This window comes from Poecilia reticulata, chromosome 4 (genome assembly GCF_904066995.2).
Source record: "Poecilia reticulata chromosome 4, P_reticulata-male-v2, whole genome shotgun sequence".
Lineage (NCBI taxonomy): Eukaryota > Metazoa > Chordata > Actinopteri > Cyprinodontiformes > Poeciliidae > Poecilia > Poecilia reticulata.
In genome coordinates, this window is record NC_088833.1 from 19,762,511 (window position 1) to 19,784,220 (window position 21,710).

The 21,710-nt window shown below is 37.6% G+C and overlaps 2 protein-coding genes across 6 annotated transcripts; both read right to left on the minus strand.

The window, feature by feature from the left end:
* Positions 1–30: 30 nt before the first annotated feature.
* On the minus strand, positions 31–16,859 carry firrm (fignl1 interacting regulator of recombination and mitosis). Of its 5 annotated transcripts, none has more exons than XM_081606440.1 (26): positions 16,769–16,818; positions 15,140–15,192; positions 14,933–15,060; positions 14,003–14,042; positions 13,811–13,899; positions 13,178–13,282; positions 12,647–12,787; positions 12,041–12,203; positions 11,823–11,907; positions 10,956–11,094; positions 10,654–10,743; positions 10,500–10,564; positions 10,246–10,394; positions 9,589–9,718; positions 9,082–9,268; positions 8,401–8,483; positions 7,944–7,995; positions 5,702–5,791; positions 4,596–4,781; positions 4,006–4,125; positions 3,827–3,922; positions 3,637–3,750; positions 3,213–3,317; positions 2,057–2,137; positions 1,802–1,951; positions 31–354 (listed from the first exon to the last, which is right to left on the minus strand). In XM_081606440.1, the coding sequence occupies exons 3-26, from the start codon at positions 15,026–15,028 to the stop codon at positions 145–147; spliced, it is 2,766 nt and encodes a 921-aa protein (XP_081462566.1). In that variant the 5' UTR covers positions 15,029–15,060; positions 15,140–15,192; positions 16,769–16,818; the 3' UTR covers positions 31–144. The 5 variants fall into 5 exon arrangements, 4 of the variants coding, with proteins under 4 accessions (XP_081462566.1, XP_008405209.1, XP_008405210.1 ...); XM_008406987.2 differs by lacking the exon at positions 16,769–16,818 and adding an exon at positions 15,362–15,515; XM_008406988.3 differs by lacking the exon at positions 15,140–15,192 and having other exon boundaries at positions 16,769–16,859.
* Positions 16,860–20,587: 3,728 nt separating this feature from the next.
* Positions 20,588–21,513, minus strand: si:dkey-51e6.1. Its single transcript, XM_008406990.3, has 3 exons — positions 21,273–21,513; positions 20,900–21,024; positions 20,588–20,802 (listed from the first exon to the last, which is right to left on the minus strand). Exons 1-3 carry the CDS (start codon positions 21,484–21,486, stop codon positions 20,710–20,712), a joined length of 432 nt encoding a protein of 143 aa, XP_008405212.1. The 5' UTR covers positions 21,487–21,513; the 3' UTR covers positions 20,588–20,709.
* Positions 21,514–21,710: the final 197 nt, after the last annotated feature.

Sequence of the window (21,710 nt, forward strand, 5' to 3'; positions counted from 1 at the left end):
AAATATGACTGATGGATTAATTGCAAATGCTCAGTATTTAAAGAGATTTAATAAACGGCATCAAACACAGCAAAATAAACTAAAACTTGACACAGATCCGATTCACTGTACAATAGGTCTTGAGGGGTTAAAATGAGAAAAGTGCTAGGTTGTGTGTCTGACTGAAGTGATTTCTCTTATGAGGGTCATCAGTTGCTGAAGCTTGACTTTCAGCCATGATGGAGGTGGCGCCGTCATGTTGGCTTTACTCTCCACGAGAGCATGAAGGGCTTTTAAAGAGTTCTGAGCCGTCTGGATGTGGCGGTCGTACTCCTCCTCTGCACTCGTCTCCTGTCGAGCTCTCTTTGGGCTTGGCTAAGAGGGAGGAAATTACAGGGAAAGTAAAGTTAACTTATTTATTTCCCTCTCATGCTTAAAGCAAAAATAATGGAAGCAATCTAGGTAAATGTAAGCTTGTTACAGATTAAGAGATTTTGTTGAAGTATGGACTAAGGAAATAAACAAAGCAGTAAAATGTAGCTTTTGGTTACCTTTTTATACAAGCATGAAAATACCAGTCCAACATTTTCTTCTTTTACCATGCCTGCTTTTATGTGACAGCAGGATTTATGTAGGGTCACAAGTCTTAAAAGATGATCAGATTTCCCATCAGAGAGCTTAGATTTTATTTTGTTAAGAACAGCAATACCTGTAATTGATTCCGTATATTGTACCTCTGGCTAAGTAATTGGGGTGTTATTACACTGTGGCAAAACTTTAATGCTCCATATGTGGGACAGGAAACTGCTCTGTCGGAAGGAATTTATCGCTGGCACTCTAAAATATATTACCATAAAACAAGGCACATTCGACTCACCACATTGTAAATAATGATTAATACAAGAACAAGTCCTAAAGACGGAATGAGAAGGAAGAAAAAAAGCTTATGGCCGGACTTTGTCCTCATGTAGGAACTGCTAGAGTTCATGTCAAGTCCTTGGAAATGAGGATTAGACTAACCACTTCCATGGCTGCCATGGCAGGAAGAACTTGACAACTTGTCCTAAAATCAATAAGGAATTCTTTAATTTTCCCTGCATCAATTAAGATGGTCAATACCTTTACACCAGTCCCCATCGCTGTGAGTTAGACCCCACTACTGCTGTCATTTTTAAATTTCAGTATATGAAAGGCTGGATATTCAGCTGAGCAGTTATGAGACCGTCATGAGAACAGAAGTGGATTCAGGACACAGGCCTGAGCTGAGATTGATTTCTGTGGATTCTGACAGTTCATGCACTTCACAGAAGTGGGAAGGTATTAATTCAAGCAGCAGTAGGGAGTCTCTGCAAGTATTAAAAGCAGAGCGAAAGTCCAGGAGGAGTGGAGGATAACGTTACACTATCCATTACTGGCTCCTTCAGGAGAGCGTATATTTATTCTGGCTTGAAAAACACATGTTCTACTAGTTGGACATTTTAATTGGTATATTTGTAGCATAGACTACTTCATAAAAGCCTAAAGGTTTGATAAGAAATGCAGAAAAAAATCAACTCAAATTGCAACAAAAAAATAAATCCAACACAAGTTACCAAAGTTATTTAACTTGTTTAAGTTACTAAGCAAGACAGGAATAGATTGACAATTTGTGTTAAATTTAACTTGTTTAAGTTACTAAGCAAGACAGGAATAGATTGACAATTTGTGTTAAATTAGTTCTTAGTAAACAGTTTTTTAGTTGGAAAGCAGGTCCGCCACCAAGTATTAAGACTGTGTACGTTCAGAGAGATGCTATAAATCTGAGCTCACTGATGCTGCTCACCTCAGGGTCTGTGATGGCTTCAGTTTCAGCAGCCTGTTTGTCAGAACCACTTTCTTTGCTCTCCAGTTTCTTATTGTGTTGCTCGATCACAACTTTCTCCAGTTTCAGCCTTTTTAGCCGTGACTCCACATCTTCCAGTACTTTCAGTGTCTACATAAAAAAACAAAAAATTAAAAACACACAATATCCACGAAAGCCTGTTTCAATAAATCAGTTTTAATCTCAATACATTCTCATTGAATGTTTATCACCGACCTTGCTTAGGTAATTGATCACTTTGGTCTTTGTTTCTTCCACACACAAACTCTGGGAAATGACCTCTTCATGGTTCGTATTCTTGAGCACCACGGGGAGATAATATGTTAAAGTCAGGCTGAAGCACCTGCAGTCATGGCCAAAGGTTTTATGAATGACAGATTTTGTTTTTCTGCAAACTATTGTGTCACTGTTGTTGAAATTGTTGTTTAGCCAAATTGTTTTTTTTTTTATGGTGTAGTGGTCAAGATTAAACAGTTCACAACCTTTAATGTTAGAAAAAACGGTCACTCAGAATTTCATTGTTTTCATACCAGCCACTTGATTTTCACTTTTGCCCTGAGACATGATGGTGCATCATTCATCAACACATTGCTCCAGGAGGAAGCTTTTTTCATGGCAGTGTTTTTGGACAAAACTATGAATGAGCAAATTCATCTGAAAGAGAGGATGCACTTAGGATGTTTCACTGTCGACGTGACACAAAGTGTCCAGAGAATCCTTTTTCCAGATGTTCTTAACAGTCTAAACATGTCATCAGGTAAAACAACTCTGATCCTGTTGCTACATGCAAGTCAGTCTCCCCTTGTTGTTTTTCTCAGAAAGAAACAGCTTCTTTTCTCCTCTTTGTAAAACAAGGCTAGAGTCCAGATGCTTACACCTCACAATCCATCCAGAAACATTGCACACCCTGCAATCCAAAGCTCTGTAGGTCGTGATCCTGGAGCTTCCAGGACTCTCTTAAGTGCCTTGAAGCTTTGATCAGAGCAGCTGAACCTTGCCTTGAAGGGTTTATTTGGTTGCGATGTGTTTTGAAGCAACATCCTGTCCTGTGAAGCACATCTGATGCAAACCAATGGCGACAGCTGCTCTTTCCTTGTCAACACTTTCCCCTAAGCTCATTGCAAGTATGTTATCAGGTCACTTTGTGGCAGGACTAAAACACACTGCATCTGTTTTTTTTGTTTTTTGTTTTTTTACTTTGCAGTTAACTGTTTTTCGTCTAATCATCTTACAGAGCAACATACAATTAATGCAAGTTGCCGAAGAAGTTTCAAAAAAACAAAAAAAAAACAAAGATTTCTGTCAATCTGAAAACAGTTGGCCACAAATGATTATTTTTAAAAAATGTACAATGGTGACGTTTGTGTGTTACCCCTGCAAAGTAAGAAAAGGCCTCTAGGGCGTGCTGATGTAGCAGCCAAGACTTGTCAGCCAGAAGGACTCCAAACAGACCGCTTAATCTCGGAAGAACCTGACTCTGTGGGACCAAAATATGTTACAAAATGCATTTATAAGTATCTAACATGGTGTTGTATAGTTAGATAACACAAGAACTGGACTAACAGGTTTGCTTAAATCATTGTAAATAAGGTAAACATGTGTACTACTGTACTTTTCAGTAGGCCCACATTCAAGTTTAAAAAAAAAAAAAATTCAATTGTATTGGAATTAAAATATAAATAATGTAATATTTTAATTGGGCATTTAAAAAGTTTCTATTTTTTAATAAAGTTAGTGAACCAAGTTACATTTTTGAAGACATTATAATTTATTAAGATGTATCTGTACTTCTTTACCTGACAGTCTTCAGGAAAAAAGGTCTTTCCCAGAGAGGAGAGAAACCCCAGAGCAGCCAGCAGTAGATAATCCGGACATTTCTGAGAAACTACAGCTTCCAGACACAACAGAGCCTAAAATAACAATGAGCTGTTAACAGAAATATGATCCACTTTTTAACCCTTTAATGTGTAAAAAAAACAGCATTACCTGAGAAATGGCTTCAGGTCTGATGTTCTTTACAATCACAGTTGTCGCTGACAAGAGCAGCTTCAAAGTATCTTGGAGCACAAGGTGAGTCTGCAACTGTTTTAGGACAAGTTACACAGAAATGAGTCTTCAATCTTTTTCACTAATTTAGTGTGTGTACATTTGTGTGTTTTTGTCACCTGACTGGGATTCATTCGTGACCACAACTGTGTAATCATCCTCACTACAGACAATGAGCACTGTTCCTCAGGAGAAGGATGCCCTCGAAGCAGAGAGAGGAGCGACCCCAGCGCTGCGTTCTGGCACCAACACAGACATTGTATGAAGAAATCATTCATTTTTAATATCAGTTTTCCATCCTGCTCCACTGTATTGTTTTCTACCCTGAAGGTCATTCAGGGAAGAAAATAACCCTGAATGACAGCTGCTAGGCAGCAATCCAGTTGTCAAAGTGTGAGGTAAACAGTCTGCTAGTAATTGTTTTGAATAAACTTTGACACTAAATGTGATATATTTATGTTGTGAGTAAGTAGATAATTTTGAATCTGTCCTTAAAACAAAACAGATGTCTGAATAATTTCCACAGAGAACACTAAAGTAAACATTCACAGAAGATACCGAATGTTTGACTAAGACAGCTGTCTGTAGTCTCGGAAACAGGCGTATCTTACTCTGGAGCCCAATCATTGTTTCCATATCAGTTTTGGTGCGCAGAAGCAAAACTGCTTTAAAATGTCGGTAAACCTCAAATATCCAAGACTGTCCTCACCACTTTGTCCACTTGTCCCAGTTTGTGTCCTCCATCCTCCCACGCCATAAAAACCCTTTGCATCAGGGCAATGATCTCTGACTCCACACGAAGACGGACGTCCTGAGAAAGAGCTCTGAGGAGGACGTGATGCCACACGGGAAGATTTTCCACCTTTGATGGTGAGAACTCTGCTACCAACTCCAACTGGAAAAATAACTCTTAAGATCATTGGTTCTAATAATAAACAGGGTGGGTTGAGGCAATGAAGAAGCATCCAGAATATGAGATTTTCCCTTTATTTACATCGTCTCTTCAGCAGAAGAGATGATCCTGACATTTTTGTTATTAGGACCTTTTTTTCCCTTTGTTTAAAATATCAAAAATCTGTCAACTGGGAAATTAAAAAGTAAAAAATTGTAAAACTAAGAGGCTGGACCAGTTGCAGTTTTCTGACCAATCTCCGATCTTTAAAAACCCTGACCTTCTGATTCAGATTTTGATTTCTACAACTGTCTGTGAGGCCATGGAAATCTTCAAAGATCCATTTTTAATGTCAAAGATTTTTTTCTGTAAAAAAATGTTTCTGTCTCAGATTTGTGTTCTCATGATGACTGTTCAAATGCCTCATTTTCTTTAGATAACAAGAGGATGTTTTGTTGTGATAACTAAATACTTTTATGATCTCAAAATCCCTTACAAAAGCTGAAACAAATTCTATGTTTTCCACACTTTTAACAATGCAGAAACCCTGGTTGTTTAAATTTTAGAAAACCCTTTGAAAGTTTGTTCACATAAGAAGTTACATTAATGTTGGAAAAGTAAGCTGAAGGTAAATACGTTTCCCATTTGTGACAGAAACCAGACTCAAGAGTGCCCACATTTATCATCCTGAGATACTAGCTGCTTTGAAAACAGAAACAGCAGAGCATCAAAACAAAGATTTATCCTTAAATTAGTGATTGTCCAACAACTTCCTAGTTTTACAAACTACTTAAATTTGATCTTCCTCTTTCTACACAGCCAAAGGGCTGGAATGACTAGTAAGTTAAAAATTTCACAACCCAGGCTTAGGGTTCTTTCTGACAACCTAACCATTTTGCATTTCTGATCTTAATGCCTCTAACCTGGTGGCTCGGGGTCATGAGGAAAACCATACGTCTCAGTAGCAATCCCAGGTGTAACAACTGGTAGCATTCAGAGTTGCATGCTTTCACCTAGAGGAGGAAAAAAAACAGACAGCAAATACAGTAGAATTACCCTTTAATAGACACTGAACTAATCCTCCAAATCACCAAATTCAGGTGTTCTCCTAATTTTCATGCAAAAACATTTTTATAAAATCCAGCATCTTGGCATGCATTCTGCTCTTAAAAACATCTGTGAAGTCACTGTCTGGAGGCAGTAGCTACAGGCCTCCAAACATTGTGGAATCCAATTTATCTCAATTTGAATTCCACAAAACAGATCATGGAATGAATCACCAAGTCCAAGCAGCTACAGGCAAACCTTGATATCCGGTTTGTGATAAGTGTAATGCAAAAGGAAACTGGACTATAGCCGATAACTGTCCTTTAGAGCAGTGGTCCCCAACCCCCGGTTTGTGGACCGGTACCGGTCCGTGGACCAATTGGTACCGGGCCGCGCAAAAAATAAGGAAATATTTCCGTTTTATGTATTATTTGAGTCTGGAGGATCTTTAATTTTGAAAATCCTTTAACCGGATTCTCTCGGTTACTTGTACATCAACATTGAGCCCACAAGCAGCAAAATGAGTAAGAAACAGATCAGATGTCTTTGGAAAGTTTCTTTGCAAAGGGGAAAAGGCCCAGAGAAGAGACAGGAAGATGGATTTATCCCGGACCGGAAGGTGAGTCCCACATTACAAACCCGCTCTGTGTAACAAGCGGCAACCGGCTGCTAATGAGGCAATGAAGCTTCAAGCTGCTTTGCCACGTAGAGACCAAGCAGGCTGTGGATATAAGCAACACTTCGGGTGTTATTGTCTCCCATCACTCCCAGATGGGACCGTCTCGTTGCAGAGAAACAAGCTCAGGGCTCCCGTTAGTCATTATCGTGAGTTAAAATTTTCACAAAAGTAAAATCTTCGTTTTTGTGGCGCATCTGTATGTTATTTTGAAGGGATATGTAAACATTACCATAGCGACCAGAGTCAGAGAGAGTTTGGTCGAGAGGAGATGAGTAGAGCTTGTGAGTCTTAAGTCTGGTTTAGATGCCAAGATTTAAGAATTGTCGGCCGATTCTCCAAACCTCTGTGACCACAGAGCTGATAAATGTACAACAGGTTGGATCGGTTCGTGTTTCAAGCCACACGGCAGGAGCAAAACGAACCGATTCCAGTCACGAACATCCCGATTCCAGAGGACAATCCAGTAAAACCCCCAACATAGCATACGGGAATTTAGAATGACCAAACATGGATGACAATGCAGAAGCAATAGTGATAGTTTGTGGAGTCATTTTAAGAGATAAAAGACGTAACAAAAAGAAAAGGCGGTGGATAAAAGACGACGGGAGCAGCCGCTCTATTTGCTGCCCTATGATTTGGAGGTGACTATGTTATTTCATAGTTAATATTTTTAACTGAAAAAATATAATAATATATAATAATGACCTTTACATATAATAATAAACATTTCCACATATCATCTCCGATATCCACCGGACTCTCAGTTGCTCATGTCAGCTGTTTGGGTTTCCCCTCTGTTCTTACATCACCGCGCTTTCTGATTGGCTACCTGTCACATTCAGCAGGTTGTTCTCGTTTCCAGTCAGGGAAAACCCCACAGGCTGTGATAAAAGGGCCAAGACAACCCTAATCGGGCATATTCAGGCTTTAGTGAGAACCCTAACATACCCCCCATCCCCTGGGCCGCAACAAAATTTTGAAGTTTTGACCGGTCCATAATAAGAAAAAGGTTGGGGACCACTGCTTTAGAGGGTCATAACATGCTGCTCTACTTGATGAGCGTGGTTTAGATGGTTGTCAGGGACATGGTACTTGAATGACTGCACTGTTTGTGACACAAGGTGTTTTTCTTCATAGGATTGTCTTATCCCCTTAGTCCCAGTAATAGAAACTCCTAATGTTAACAATTTGGGGACAACCGTTTCCTGACTAAACAAGACAGCACACCTGTCATGGATGAGGGAAATGTGTTTGGGAGAACTTGACTAGCTGCACAGATGAGTTTGAGTGAAAACTGTGCTGGAGGCCTGGTCCTCCGGGATATACATGACCTCACAGATGTGCTGTGGAAAACTACTTAGATAAAGAGATTCGTCAACCTTGTGGCAAGCATTTCAATACTTGTGTCAACACAGTACATGTCTTCTGGTTTTACCCACCAGCTGAGCAATAAGCAGGACATGATGTAGGCAAAGTTCTGCTGTTCCGTATCTGAAAGAATAAGTTGAATTAAACAGTCACTAATGTTACAAATGCTTACTTGCAGACAGAGTTAAGCAAGTTAAACAAATGGTGGGAATATGCATTTACTTCTTTGAAAATTAAGCTGAAAAATATAACTTTTGCAAAGTCCTGGAAATGTATTAATGCATCCTCTTGTGACTCTCCTGGTTTGTGTAGGTGCTATAAGGATTATTACAAGGTACTATCTTAGTATCTTTCATCACGTTGATCACAATTCAAGCTTGCAAAAGAAGCTTGAATAGTATAAATGTCGCTGTACTGCAAATAGCTTAACTACTCATTACTTAATTGCAATGAATAGATTTTAAGTGCATTTTAAGTGCAATGCTCAGAACTTTGATTTAAAATAAAGGGTATATTTATTGCACTAACCGTGCTGTGAAGCACCACACATCTACTGCCAACAAAGCTGTTGGCGTATCAGCCTGCAGCACAGCATCCATCAAACAACGTTCCTAAGGAAGGGAGATAAAAGAACAAGGGAAATCAGATAACCGAGAACCAAAAACCACAAAGCTCAAAGCACAGGGAGGCAATTAAAAAAAAACAAAATATTTAACAGACATATCAAAATGAAAGTGAAAGAATAGCTTTAATTTAATTTTGTGTTTTCCCCCTTATATGATATAAAAACGTTTGCAAAGAATAAAACGTGTCACAATTTAAAAAAATAATAAAATCTCTAAATATTTTTGCACCTTTTTTAGAAAAAATAAATGATAATTTGGTTCCACTTTTTGTTTGACATGTAATTCACAGGACATTCAAACTGATTTCAAAGTCGTACAATGCAAAAAGTAAGGACTGGACCCTCCTCAATCCTACATAGAACATGGCTATTTTGATTAAGTCAATAATACTTTGTGGGTCGGATCTGGAGGGTCTAGGCCACACAGTCATTTGCTGATTATGAATTCATGATGGCTCTTGCTAATATGAGAAGGAAGTGCCAATGTTAGTTTTTCCAGTCCGGTCTGAGTTGTGCTATAAATGTTTTAATTATGTTCATAAATGTTAACTTAGTGTGTAAGTGGTTGAACATGCAGGCCTTACTAGTACAGGAAAGTAGACTGGAGGGAGCACAGCCACACTGGCACAGAGCTGTACACAGATGTGTTGGTGCAGGGTGACCTCGGCCTGGGCCTGACCCTTCAGCATAACCCCTGGCAACCGAACTGGTACTTTACGCTCAGTGTAGCATCGTCGGAAACTAATAAAGATGGCATGGTAGAGTGGAAGCCTAAAAACGGAGAAAGAACAAAGGAAAATGTTTTGACACTCGGCCAACGTAAACCTGGTTTACTTTAACCTGATAATAAATCATCTGATTTATACCAGAGCCAACAAGCTCACTGTACTGACAAAGGCTTTACTCTCAGTTTGAAAGATTAAATATGCATATAATAAAATCTGAGAAATCACAATAAAATAATAGAATGACTGCTAACATACATTAGAAGAGACTTTAAAGTAAGATGGCAAAACTGAAATAAAAACACAAATTATCAGGGACCCTTAAGAGTATTAGAAAAACAAAAACTCTGAAGAAACCCCGATCACCTCGGTGTGTCTTCTGGAAACTGACTTCCAGAGTACCAAAGCTCCATCACTTCCTCTGGTTGGCTGAGCAGCTGTCCCAAAATATTCACCAGCATGAGAAAATGTGGAAGCTCGTGCTCAGAGCTCAACCCTGCAGGGAAGGGTGTTGTGAGAATGTTAATATCTTTTTGTTTTTAGTTCATAGCAAATACAGACCCCAAACAATAAGCAGTCTATCCTGGACAAAAAAATTACTGTTTCCATCTCAGAAAAAGATCTTGAAAAACATCACATCTTTCACATCTTGAAAAAGTAGCTCTTAGCCGATGTCTGCTGTTTAACTTTGAAACAACTTAGATGCTGTTTCTTGATGACTTGAACAATGTAGCAACTTTTTACCTTCTAAAATGTTATCTTTATCAGGAAAATTAAACGGCCTACAGAAGGAAGGTCAATTATTTATTTATTTATCTGCTGCTGTGAGTCCATTTGTAGCTAAATGTAGGAAAACTGAGGAATTAACTATTAATTTTAGAAGGAAAAAAGATCATGTCTTACCAGTAATGAGAATAATTCAATAGATTTAAAAAGTTGATTCACAAATATTTAACAGCTGAAAGAAAACATGGACACCTTACACAGGGAATTTAATGGACACTTTTTAAAATGTAAACTCACACACGTCTGGCTGCAGGACAACTTCAGCAAAGGGCCTCAGAGGCAACAGCTGAAGCAGGAAAGCATCCATAGGAACCAGAACTGATGCACTTAGCTCACCAGCCAGAGCTGTGGGCAGCGTCGGGGCACACAAACTTGGAGGAAACTTACTGAAAGACACAAAGCACATCATAATCAGAAGTATACCAGGAATCACAGACTAAATGTTTAGAAGTTAAATCTCACTTTTTCAGCTGAGATGGAAACATTTGTACCTGAATATCTGGAGGTAGAGTTGGTGAAAGCAGCTGGACTTTTTTGTCAGAAAATATTTAAATTCCTGTTAAGAGAAGATTGAAAGAAAATTTGGTAATACCTAAAACAAAGACAGCAACACATTACAAAATGTTGCAAAAAAGATTTCAGTACCTTTATGTAATGAACCAAAGTGTTAGCAAAGAATCTGCACATCTTTGCAGTTTTCTGGAAAAGCTTGTATTCCGGACTTTGAACAGTCTCCTGCAACAGGTCCAAAGTACATTAATAAGACAGGGGTTTGTGATGCACAAAATAATAAGGTTATTATAGTTATAAGCTGCCACATTTACATACAGCACCACTACAAAACATCAAATGTAGGTGAAAACAACAGACAAGTATATTACTAATAATATAATTGATAAATATCTTATACTTTGATACTTTAAAATATCTAATAAGATCTTTCTGACCTGTAAACCTGTCAGCTTTATATGTTCAGCCATCTCCACACAGCTGTGTAAGGAAGCCAACAAATTGTCAGACAAGCTGTTGACGATGTCGCCATGGTGCAGCTGTTCCTCCACCAACGACTGGTACTTCAGGCTCTGTCTGAACAAAATAATTTCAAGTATATAACTAGGACATTTGCCTAAATCAGGATTAAGATAGCTCCATTACCCTGCAAAAATATCTAAATATACATTTTCTCACAATACAACCACAAACAACACAATTTCATTGGGATTTTAGTTAATAGACCAACACAAAGTGGAAGATACATTTGAAATCAAGGGAAAATGGTAAATGGTTTTCAAATTATTTAACAATTAAAACATCTAAAAAGTGTGGTGGGAAATTATCCGTTAATGGAAAACATCACAACTCCAACCTGTAACAGAGCAACAAGGAGAAGCCAGTGAAATGCTACAGAGTTAAAACTGGGGCAGCTGCTAACCTTCCACTGGACAACAACCCTAAACATACAGCCAGTGATTCAATGTGACGGTTTAGATCAAAGCATATTCATGTACTAAAATGGCCCAACCAGAGATCTGACCAAAATCCAATCGACAATCTGTGGCAAGATTTGAAAACCGAGCTCCTGTTTTGCAAAGGGTGGGTAAATATGTCAATCTCCAGAGAAGACTTGGAACTGTAAAATACTTTCAAAACCAGGTATTTCTTTCTTTCCACTTTACAAATATACACTACTTTGTGTAGGTATATCACAACCAATCCCAATGAAAAATCTGTCCGTAATGGGACACAATGTAAAAAAAGCTCAAGATAGAGCAACAAAACATGCTTACAGAATAAAATAATAAAAAAGGACTTACTTGATTAGGAACTTCCATGTGTTTGCATGCAGTGCAATGTCAAGGTTAGAGATAATGGAGCAGATATCGAGAAGGCTGTGAATCACTGTAAAACATTGACATGCTTAGTGAGTTTCAAACTGCATAAAATATACCCTGATAATCAACAATTTCACAGTGACCAGTGTTGCAGTGAAAGACAGAAGGATGCAGACTTCCATACACACACATAAACACACCTGCAACAATGTCAGAAACCTCTTCATCTGAGGCACTACTGTCCAGAGAGATCCTGTCCAGGATCTCCAGTAGACTCTTCTGCAGGGAGTACGCCTCCTTGAAGAGTCCTTGCAGCAGATCGGCCACCAGAGATAGACGGCCACAATAAACTATCTCACTGTCCTGTGGACAGAAACACGGACAGCATGTTGCTGAACTCATTTCTATACTTAAAGATTACATTGGTTATTTCAAGAACACAAAAGCAGTTACCAAAAGTAATAAAAATTATGCACTAAACATGTAATAAAGGTAAACATAACACATTTACATACCTCTCAACTCACAGAAATTGAGTAGGGGGTACAAGTTTGCTAAAGCAAAAAAACTAGATTGATTTGTCTCATTCAAGCTCAGAGTATAAAAGTTTAAGCTTCCCTACTTTTATCTACATTAACTCCAGGAAGAGGAGTTAATGCTGGAATGGAAGTCTAATCTCTGCTGCTGTTGGTTTTGGCTTTATTACTCGCAAATTATCAAGAGAAGGCTTCCCTTAATTATTTCCCAGAAGGTTGAAAACACTCTGTTTCCTTCTTTCTTCGCAGGATCCAAACTAAAAAACAAACCTTGCAGTGCTGAAATGTTTCTCTCAGGACTTTAAGGATGCAAGTCGGTAGCGAACGGATAGCATCCAAACACAGACCTTCTTCAAATGAGCCAACGTGACGCACACAAACGGAAAGTGCATCGATTAGCTGCACCATTGCCTGAAAGAGACAAAATCTTAGTCAAGCATGCTAGAGGAAAAGTTAGCAATTAGAGATGCACCAAATAATTGGCAAGAGATTAGAACCAAATACAAATTTTTTCCATCCATGATTTGAACATGCATTCTGTAAATGCATTAAAACTTAGAACTTCTGTCAATTTCAAACATTAAATGCATCATGTACTTTGATAAATTTTTCTGGGACTAATAAAAATAAAATAAAATAAGAAATTCATCCAGATTAGAGATTTAATTGTTGATGTTTAATTTGGCCCCATCTCATAATCTCTTCATCAAATGAGTTGGAATCTGTATGCCAGATCCTGAAGGTCAGGAATACTTTTCATAAGCATATAGTACTCTTTCTAATCTCACTTTGTATGCTTACCTGTAGAATGTTTCTTAGAAAAGTACACAGTTCAGTGTTTTGACTTGAAAGCTCGCCAACTTGATTCATAATTTCTTTCATCATGTTGTCGAACATTGCAACTGCCTGCACACATTTGTGTAAGACAAAAGGAGACAAATTGTTTCACTTTTTCAGGAGACTTGTTAATAAATTGGTAAATCGGACATCAACAAGTACCCACAACACAGTCTAATACCACAAGGAAATTATATGGAATACATTTTTCCCCCTAGGGGAAGAATTGCAGACATATCATTTAAACACGGCAGCTGAAGGATATCAAATAATCGTCCTTTATTCTTAAGTTAGAAGTTGTGGGTGACAGCCGTAATTTTACTATGTTCACAGGCCAGCATGCTCTTAAAAATCACAAGAATGCTCACTTCTAAGTTTGCATTAAAAAAAACATTTCTGAAATAAATGCAATACCAATATTTTAATGTAATGTAGTGGGAGCTTCTTCAACAATTAAATGTGAAATCTAAAATGGTAATATAGCTTATGTTCAATAACATTAATTTTACAAAATTAATGTCTGTTTATACTTTATATAAAATTTCTAAAATTGGTTCTGAAATAAAAATCCACAACAAAAACTCATTTTCCATTCACCTTTGGTAGGATCTTGGAAAAGCACTCCTCCTCCAGCTCTGACAAACCAATGTGTGGCAAGAACATCTCTGTAATTATCTTCAGTATACCTGTGTGATTTTTTTTTTACATTAGAGATGGTTCACATGAGGATTTCTAAGAAAATAAATACACAGAGATGTTTAATAATTAATAAAGAGAATAATTACTCACGTAGACAATCATTCCAGGTAGATGCCTCATAATGCAAAGAGTAGAAACAGTCAAGAAAATGTTCTGTGTTGCACTGTTTTTATACCACAATTCTATTATGTGTCAAAAGTGTCACCATTCTATTAAATAAACATGTAATATATACCTACGTATGCAAGAATTTAAATAATGTTGGAAATCCACAGACTGAAAAAAATCACTAAAGTTAAAAATAGTATAAATGTTGAAATGATCAAAAGCCAAAGCATTAGTCTGCAGAAAAAGCTTAAGATTTTTATTATGTCAATCATTCGTAAAATACATAGACAACTAAATGTGGAAATCATTATTTAAAATATGAATTCATGTGTTGAAAGTGTATCTTATAATTTCATTGTAGTTTCAGTGTTGCAGTGTATTGTGAATTTATTTTACAGGTCAACGTTACTCAGTTGGTTAGACTAGCACTGTCACAGACAAGGTAAATGGTCGGTAGTTCAAATGCTGTCCAGGTTAGCAAATGTTAGGGTGCATTTGACATGCACTGTGACTGATTCAGTCATGTCGTGATGAACTGTAGCACAGGAAATATGAATTTGTTAATTAAATACTGAAATAGTTCATAACTTAAAATTGAGGTTTATGTGTGATTTACAAATTGTGTATTTAATAAATTACACTTCTATATAAAATGTGGCAGTTTTTATTCAATTTATTGGGATTTTTTTGATACGTTGAACCGTTCAGGAATCACGGTAAAGAGACATACACAAGCAGAATCCTGTCGGCGGCGAAAGGCTGGTTATAAGACGGATTTAGTACCAGCTCTCATTAGCTTCATATAAAACTACAATCTTACAAAAGTATGTGTACGTTTTGACTCATAAAGCGTTACACAACATTCCTATTTGAATAAGACTGTGAGTCACTAAATGCTGTGTGAAAGGATATTGTAAGTTTAGGCAGGACAGACTTGAGCTCCTGGCGACAGGTTTCCTGACTCCACTGCACCACCTCTTCCAGCAAAGATGTGTTGGTCTGGGACATGATGAAAGAAAATCCGCCGGTGTTGGACAACGCTGGCAGAAAGAAGGAAAGGGATTTTAGGGTCATCTCTGGGGGATGGTGTCAATAAAAATGATTCGCATTCATATTCACCAGTATGTCCTCTTCTGGGGAACTTAGTGTTGTTAATACCAAGTCATGTAATGCTTTGAATGGCGAGAAAGAACCCGAGAAAACCTTAGTCTTACAATGCAAGCACAGCTCAATGTTACAATCAATGTTAGCTTGTTGTAGGTAAACTAGTTACTCGTGAACTCTTAGAACACGGGACTGAATCTTTTGATTCGGACATAGATTAAGCTCAAACTCCTTTACCTGTGTTTCTCCTGGCGTCACACGTATTCTTTCTTTCCTATCCAAAAAGCCCTAAACTTATTTTTTCTTTTAAATTGTCAAAGTAAAAAGTATTGACGGTTTATTTTCGACAAGGACAATATTCCGCGCGCCTGTGCTTAAGTCGGATATGACGTCAGGACTACGCGAATCATCGCATATTGTGCTGATTGGTTGGAATCAAAGGATAAACCAATGACAAAGCTAAACGCGTTTAAATCGTTGATGAAAGCAACATTGGGTAGAAGACTTTTTTTTATTTTTACTGTAATGAAAAACATGTTTAGTTTCACTCACTGTGGTTCTTGAGTGGTATATTAATGCATTAAATCATGCAAGGGTGCCCTGAAGTACTGAATATATATCGTAAATGTACATAGGTTGACATTTCTGCATTAAATATTATTTTTATAGTCCTATTGCAATTTCCTGGTAAACTATACTCGCTATAAGCCGTGGTCAAGAAAAAAAGCAAAACGCTTGAAATATAATAAATAAATAAATAAATAGAATAGTTGACGTCACACATCAGTTCATCCGTCTGTAACTGATCCACAGTTACAGACGGCAACAGAAAAAGGGGTGATATAGCTGTGATTTATATCAATAACCATCCATCCATTTTCTATACACCCTTGTCCCTTAGTGGGGTCGGGAGGGTTGCTGGTCCCCATCTCCAGCCAACGTTCCGGGCGAGAGGCGGGGTTCTCCCTGGACAGGTCGCCAGTCTGTCGCGGGGCAACACAGAGACACACAGGACAAACAACCATGCACACACACACGCGCACACGCACACACACACACACACCTAAGGGCAATTTGGAGAGGCTAATTAACCTGACAGTCATGTTTTTTGGACTGTGGGAGGAAACCTGAGTACCCGGAGAAAACCCACGCATGCACAGGGAGAACATGCAAACTCCATGCAGAAAGACCCGGGCCGGGAATCGAACCAAGAACCTTCTTGCTGCAAGGCAACAGCTCTATTAATAACCATGTATCTTTAATATAAACAGCAACGAATAAATATTTTTAGTAAAGGAAAAATAATACACCAAAGACTATAATTGGCAACTGAAATGTTACATTGCATCAAATATTAAAACATAACGAGAAAAAAATCAAGTTCAGTGGCTTCTGTTCCTATACATTAAATAAAATTTAACTAATAACACTCAACAAAGAACAATGTTGAGAGCAATGGTTCCCAATTAACAGCAGTTAACATCTGTAAAATTAAACATAGCTAAAATGCCCATTAATTGTTAAAAACATGTACAAAACAGGACAAAATTGCGCATGAAATGCTGTATGTAATTAAGTTTGCCTGAAATATATGTTAAAATGTCATACTTAAAAAGAAAACACAAAGTTTATCATAAAACTTACCACAGTTGCAGATGGCAACAGAAAAATGGGATGAGCTGACTGTTACTTTTCGCTATGGTAACAATCAACTGTCAAGAGCAACACAGAACTTAACATAAAATAACACATAACGTAATAAGTCAGGAGAAAATAACTTTTGACTAAACAACATGAATGTGAAGAATGAATAAACATATTTGACAAACTTCACATCTATAACATTGGTATAATAAGATAATAAAAAAATAAAATAAAATCTTACATTGGATCATTATCCTTCTCAAAACCATTGGGAGCCTATTTTCTCTGAAACAATTTTTTTAAATCAGAGTTTGTGGAATCATGCACTGGCCTTTCACTAAGCTTGGCAATTAACAAAACAGATTCACCATGACTGATTCTCCTCATTACTTAATTGTTTTATAGCAAACATATTTATTTATATTGGGGATAAGTAAGCATTAACAAATGCCATATATTTTTACAATTTCCATGTATAAATTAATTACACCGGCAAAAGGCCCTTAAAAATAATTTGTAGTTTATCAACTACTGAATGTACTTCCATCTAATTTGATGAAACACAAACATCAAGTTGTGTGATGATCATAGACAAACTCACAATTCAGTGATGGACAAACTAAATAGCAGTGAGCTCTTCAACAGATGACATACTTGACATTTGTGAATTGTAGCTAACTCCTTCCGAATGAGGTGTTTTCCCCACACACTGTTTTATTCCTGACCAAACACAGAACGCTTTCATTACAATTAGGCCGGGACTGCAGCACATCTGTTGTTTTTACATAGTTCGACGGAAGTAACTGATAACATAAATTTACGATGTTTAGGCAGATACACTTATGTGTGCTATTTTTTAATTGTGTACAGCCTTTTCAAATAGTTTCCATACCTGAAGTGAGTTTCTATATCAAAACTTCCTTCCATAAATCTTATGCTGTATTTGTAGAATATTAATACAAGCATTTCTAATGGTACTGTAAAAAATTAATGACCAAATAAGTGTATCTAGGTCTATGTTAATGAATGTTAACATAATTTTCAGAAGAAATTAGCAAAGCAAATACAGGCTTTTTACTTTTAAGTTGGGAATCGTCTCTCTGACCTCACTGACCTTATGGATTGATGCCAGTAAGCTATTGTACTGCTGATAAGCTCTAAAGCATGGAAGTAAAGTATGCCGTATATTCATGTGACTTCTCTTTTAGCAGCCAGAGGTGTGAGCTGCAAGCTGCAGGAAATGACTAACTTCTTGTTTGGACAAATGGACTCCTGCAGAGATGCGTATCTTTCCAAAAGTGACATTGGTTTCAGTCCACTTGGAGGAAAGATGTCTGGGACATCATGACAATTTCTACCATAACAAAATCAGCTAAAATTTCTCTTCAGACATAGTGTGAACTGAGGTTGCCCAAAAATATGCCTAGTATGAACATAACAACATCACATGCAAGAATCACTCAGGTGCAGCCTAAGATGAAAACAAATATTGAAGGCAATATTTGGCAATGTAAATAACATTTCCAAAATGTAGTTTAAATCAGACGTCTACATAGACCAAACAAAAAGAAAATCAAACGGTTAGTTAGAATAACTAAAATTATTTCTATTCGCTAAATACCAGAAAACTGAGCTTCTTCAGTGACAGGTTTCATAAGAGGTTCTTCCTCACAGCAGCTGTTAGACTCTAAAACCAGCACTGCTCCAAACAGTGCTTTCCTCCCTGCCAGTATTTGCAGATTTCCCTTTCATGTCTGTTGTTTCTTATGCACAATTGTACATAGATTTGAACATTTTCTTTTAAGGAGATCCTACTCATTTGCACGATTCTCTGAATCTGAAGATGCTGTTTTTTTAATGCTGTACTTGATGTGACTACATATTTTCATTTTTATTGAATCATTTTTATGGAATCAAATTTGCCACCTTGTTCTTACTAGTAAAGTTAAACATATAAAATATTGGTGAGAGAATAACACAATTAGCCCAGAGGCTAATGAAATAAGAAAAAAAAACAAAACACTTTTAATGGGGAAACTTGCTCTGCCAGACAACATGACACTTCCTTTTCGTTTCCCACTTAATGTAGAGTAATGTTAAAATATATTGTTCATTCAGTCTTTACGGTAATTAATGCATTTTCCAAGAAAGGGATGTGTCTGAGGAGCTTATGAATGCTGCCTCCCACTCTGACCCTCCAGTTTGCAGATAATGTGGAGGTTATCGCTTGACAGGAAACCATGTTGGAATTTGAATGGAAACCGGAAAGAAAGATCCTTTTCTTTTTTCTTTTAAAGTCACCGGGTGGCTGATTGAACATGGCCAAAAATCAGTGTTCACCTTGCACCTCGTGATGAGGGTCAAGTACAACAGAGGAGAGCTCTGGCAGTGTGAGCGGAGAAGCTAAATCTGTTCTCGTCTGCCACATCTTATTTTCACTGTAACTAATTTCAGATAGGGGAAAACCCTGAGCAAAAGAATGGGGATGCCTACTTGACTTAGCAAGAACTATGTGTGGTACGCCTTTGAAGCTGTTCTGTTCAGATCCAGACATTGTTTAACACCCAAAACAGAACGGAAAATGTGATCTTAGCTCTCTCAACCACAAAAAAGTCTTCTCTTTGAATTCTTACAAAATAAAAACAAAAAGCATATATGCTTCTGCATTCATGACAGAGAAAAAACATATTCAAGACATAAAAACAGCCACAGTATATTTGCCATCTAACAGGATTGCCCAATATTAAGAGCCATGCAGTTTTCTTCACCTACTGAAAAAGAAAAATTGCCACAGCCTGATGCTGCCACCAACATGTGTCACTGTAGGGCTGGTGTCTTCATGGTGATGTAGTTATTTAGCCAGAAAGCTACATTCTGGTCTCATATGACCAGAACATCTTCTCACACGTATTTATTGTGTTTTTTCATGGCTTGTGGCAAACTTCAAAATGCATTTCCAAAGGCTATGTTTCAACAACTTTTGTGACTTTCCTACAAAGATTTGCTGTGTGGTTGAGTTACAGTTTTCCCTTCTCCCACCTGAGCAGCAGATCTCTGCAGCTGCCATGGAGTCACCATAGGCCTCCTAATTGCTTCTACTTCTCACACTGTTGGTAAGTTCAGAGCAGACATATTTTCAGATATGTTAAACAGTGCTTCATAAGATGTTCAAAGTACACTCTTGTATGGTGTCTTCTTTATAACTATGTAATTTTGTGTTTTTATTAAAGTACCTTGAACCTCCTTTTTGCTAAAATGTGCTATGCAAATAAACTTGATTGAATGATTGTTTTTAAAACATGACCCTAATTTTAAATTTTACAAAGATGTATTCCTGATTTGTTTGTTCACTAATGTCCCCTAACAAACCTCTGAGGCCTTACATTTCACAAATTTAGGATATTTAACATTAAAACTAATGTTGATAAAATAATCGACTTGCTAAAACTGTAATAACTGTAATAACAGCAAATAGAAACTAAGACAATTTACTCTAACTGCATTATTTTCTGTAAAAAGGGTCTTGTAATTAAAGTGCCAAAATGGAAAGGGAAAAAATAATTCTTATCCGCCTGTGGCTTTCAAAACAACACTCTTTCCCCCAGCTTAACAGGATGCGTCCGTCATTCCAGCTTGCTCACTCCTTCCTGTATGGACTTTACGCTTGGCAAACAAACTCCAATTTTCATGAAGTGATGCCAGCAGAACGGTAAAATGGGGAAAATTGTCTATTTTAAGATCCTTGATTAGCCTTCAGAAAAAAGAAAAAGAAAATGACTGAACTTGGCCTTAAAAATATACAAAGCATTTTATACAAGATTTCACTGAGACCAAAGAGTTTAATGCTGTATTTAAAATATAACAGACCAGATGGTTAAACTATTATTCTGTGGTTTGGTGTCATAAATACAGGCAGGCATTTGGAAATGAGAACAAGGCTCCTATTTTTTGTCATCGGACCAAGTGACCTCATAGTCACCGAAGACAGCTTTCAACTTCTCAACAGACACAGAGTGGTCTGCTTTCCCAAAAGCCTGAAAAAAGAAGCAAAGAAAGCATTTATATGACAACAGATAAAAATAAAAAAAAATCTATATATTTTTTAAATCTGTCTAATTTTAATTCACTCACTGTGGATTCTCCAAACACCCTGATCTTCTTGTCCTTGTTGTTGTGCTCGATCTTCCCTCCTCCAAGGCATTTACACTCCATCCCTAAGGCCTCCAGAGCTGGACTGACCTTCTCAAATATGTGATCTGCATAGATAACAGAAAAATAGGTTTAAATCGCTCAAGTCAAATAACCAACACGTGAAAGCTATTTATTTTGACTGTAAAGCTCCTAAAGCCGTGGTCTGCATTCTTCATTCTCGAAAGCGTGCTAAAAATTGTGCGGCTGAACTTTTGGCGGACAGTCCGGTTTGATGGGCACAAACACAACACTTAAAGCAGAACTGACACACTTAACGCTCCTCTTGCAGCAGACCTGCAACTTAGGAACTTACTGTGGTACTCCGCACTTTTAGTGCCTCGTACTACGTCTTTCTGTGCATCGCCATCTTTTACTTTAACTCTTAGCAGTATGTATTTAAAAGTCCCCTCGGGATCAATCTCAACATCGGGAATTTTAGCCAGAGCTTCTGCCATTGTGCCTACAGATCTACATACACTATCAGTGAGCCTCCGACTGATCAGAGACCTGCCAAGCACGCTGAGCATGATACGTTCACGCGATTGGTTCCTTTTGCGTCAGGAATTCTATTTCCGGTCTTAAAGCGACAGGGCATTTGCAGTTTGACACCACATCCTTGCAACGCGTCGAGTGTGCACGCTGGTGACCTCGCGTGGCAAACACATGAAACGTTTCGCTTTGTACACAGACCTCATATTATTGCGTCTTGAACTTTGCACGTCTCCACTAGACACTTAAATATTTTATTTGG

Bases quoted from the DNA above. Each gene is read 5' to 3' on its own strand.
- firrm (XM_008406988.3), bottom strand. From the start codon at position 15,028: ATGTCCCAGACCAACACATCTTTGCTGGAAGAGGTGGTGCAGTGGAGT. The intron at 10,565-10,653 runs GTACTGAAATCT...TTCTCTTAACAG, and splicing joins CTTTGGTTCATTACATAAAG to GAATTTAAATATTTTCTGAC. The intron at 7,996-8,400 runs GTTAGTGCAATA...TTATTCTTTCAG, and splicing joins GTGTGGTGCTTCACAGCACG to ATACGGAACAGCAGAACTTT.
- si:dkey-51e6.1 (XM_008406990.3), bottom strand. From the start codon at position 21,486: ATGCTCAGCGTGCTTGGCAGGTCTCTGATCAGTCGGAGGCTCACTGAT. The intron at 21,025-21,272 runs GTAAGTTCCTAA...TTATCTATGCAG, and splicing joins TAAAAGTGCGGAGTACCACA to ATCACATATTTGAGAAGGTC. The intron at 20,803-20,899 runs GTGAGTGAATTA...TTCTTTTTTCAG, and splicing joins GGGTGTTTGGAGAATCCACA to GCTTTTGGGAAAGCAGACCA.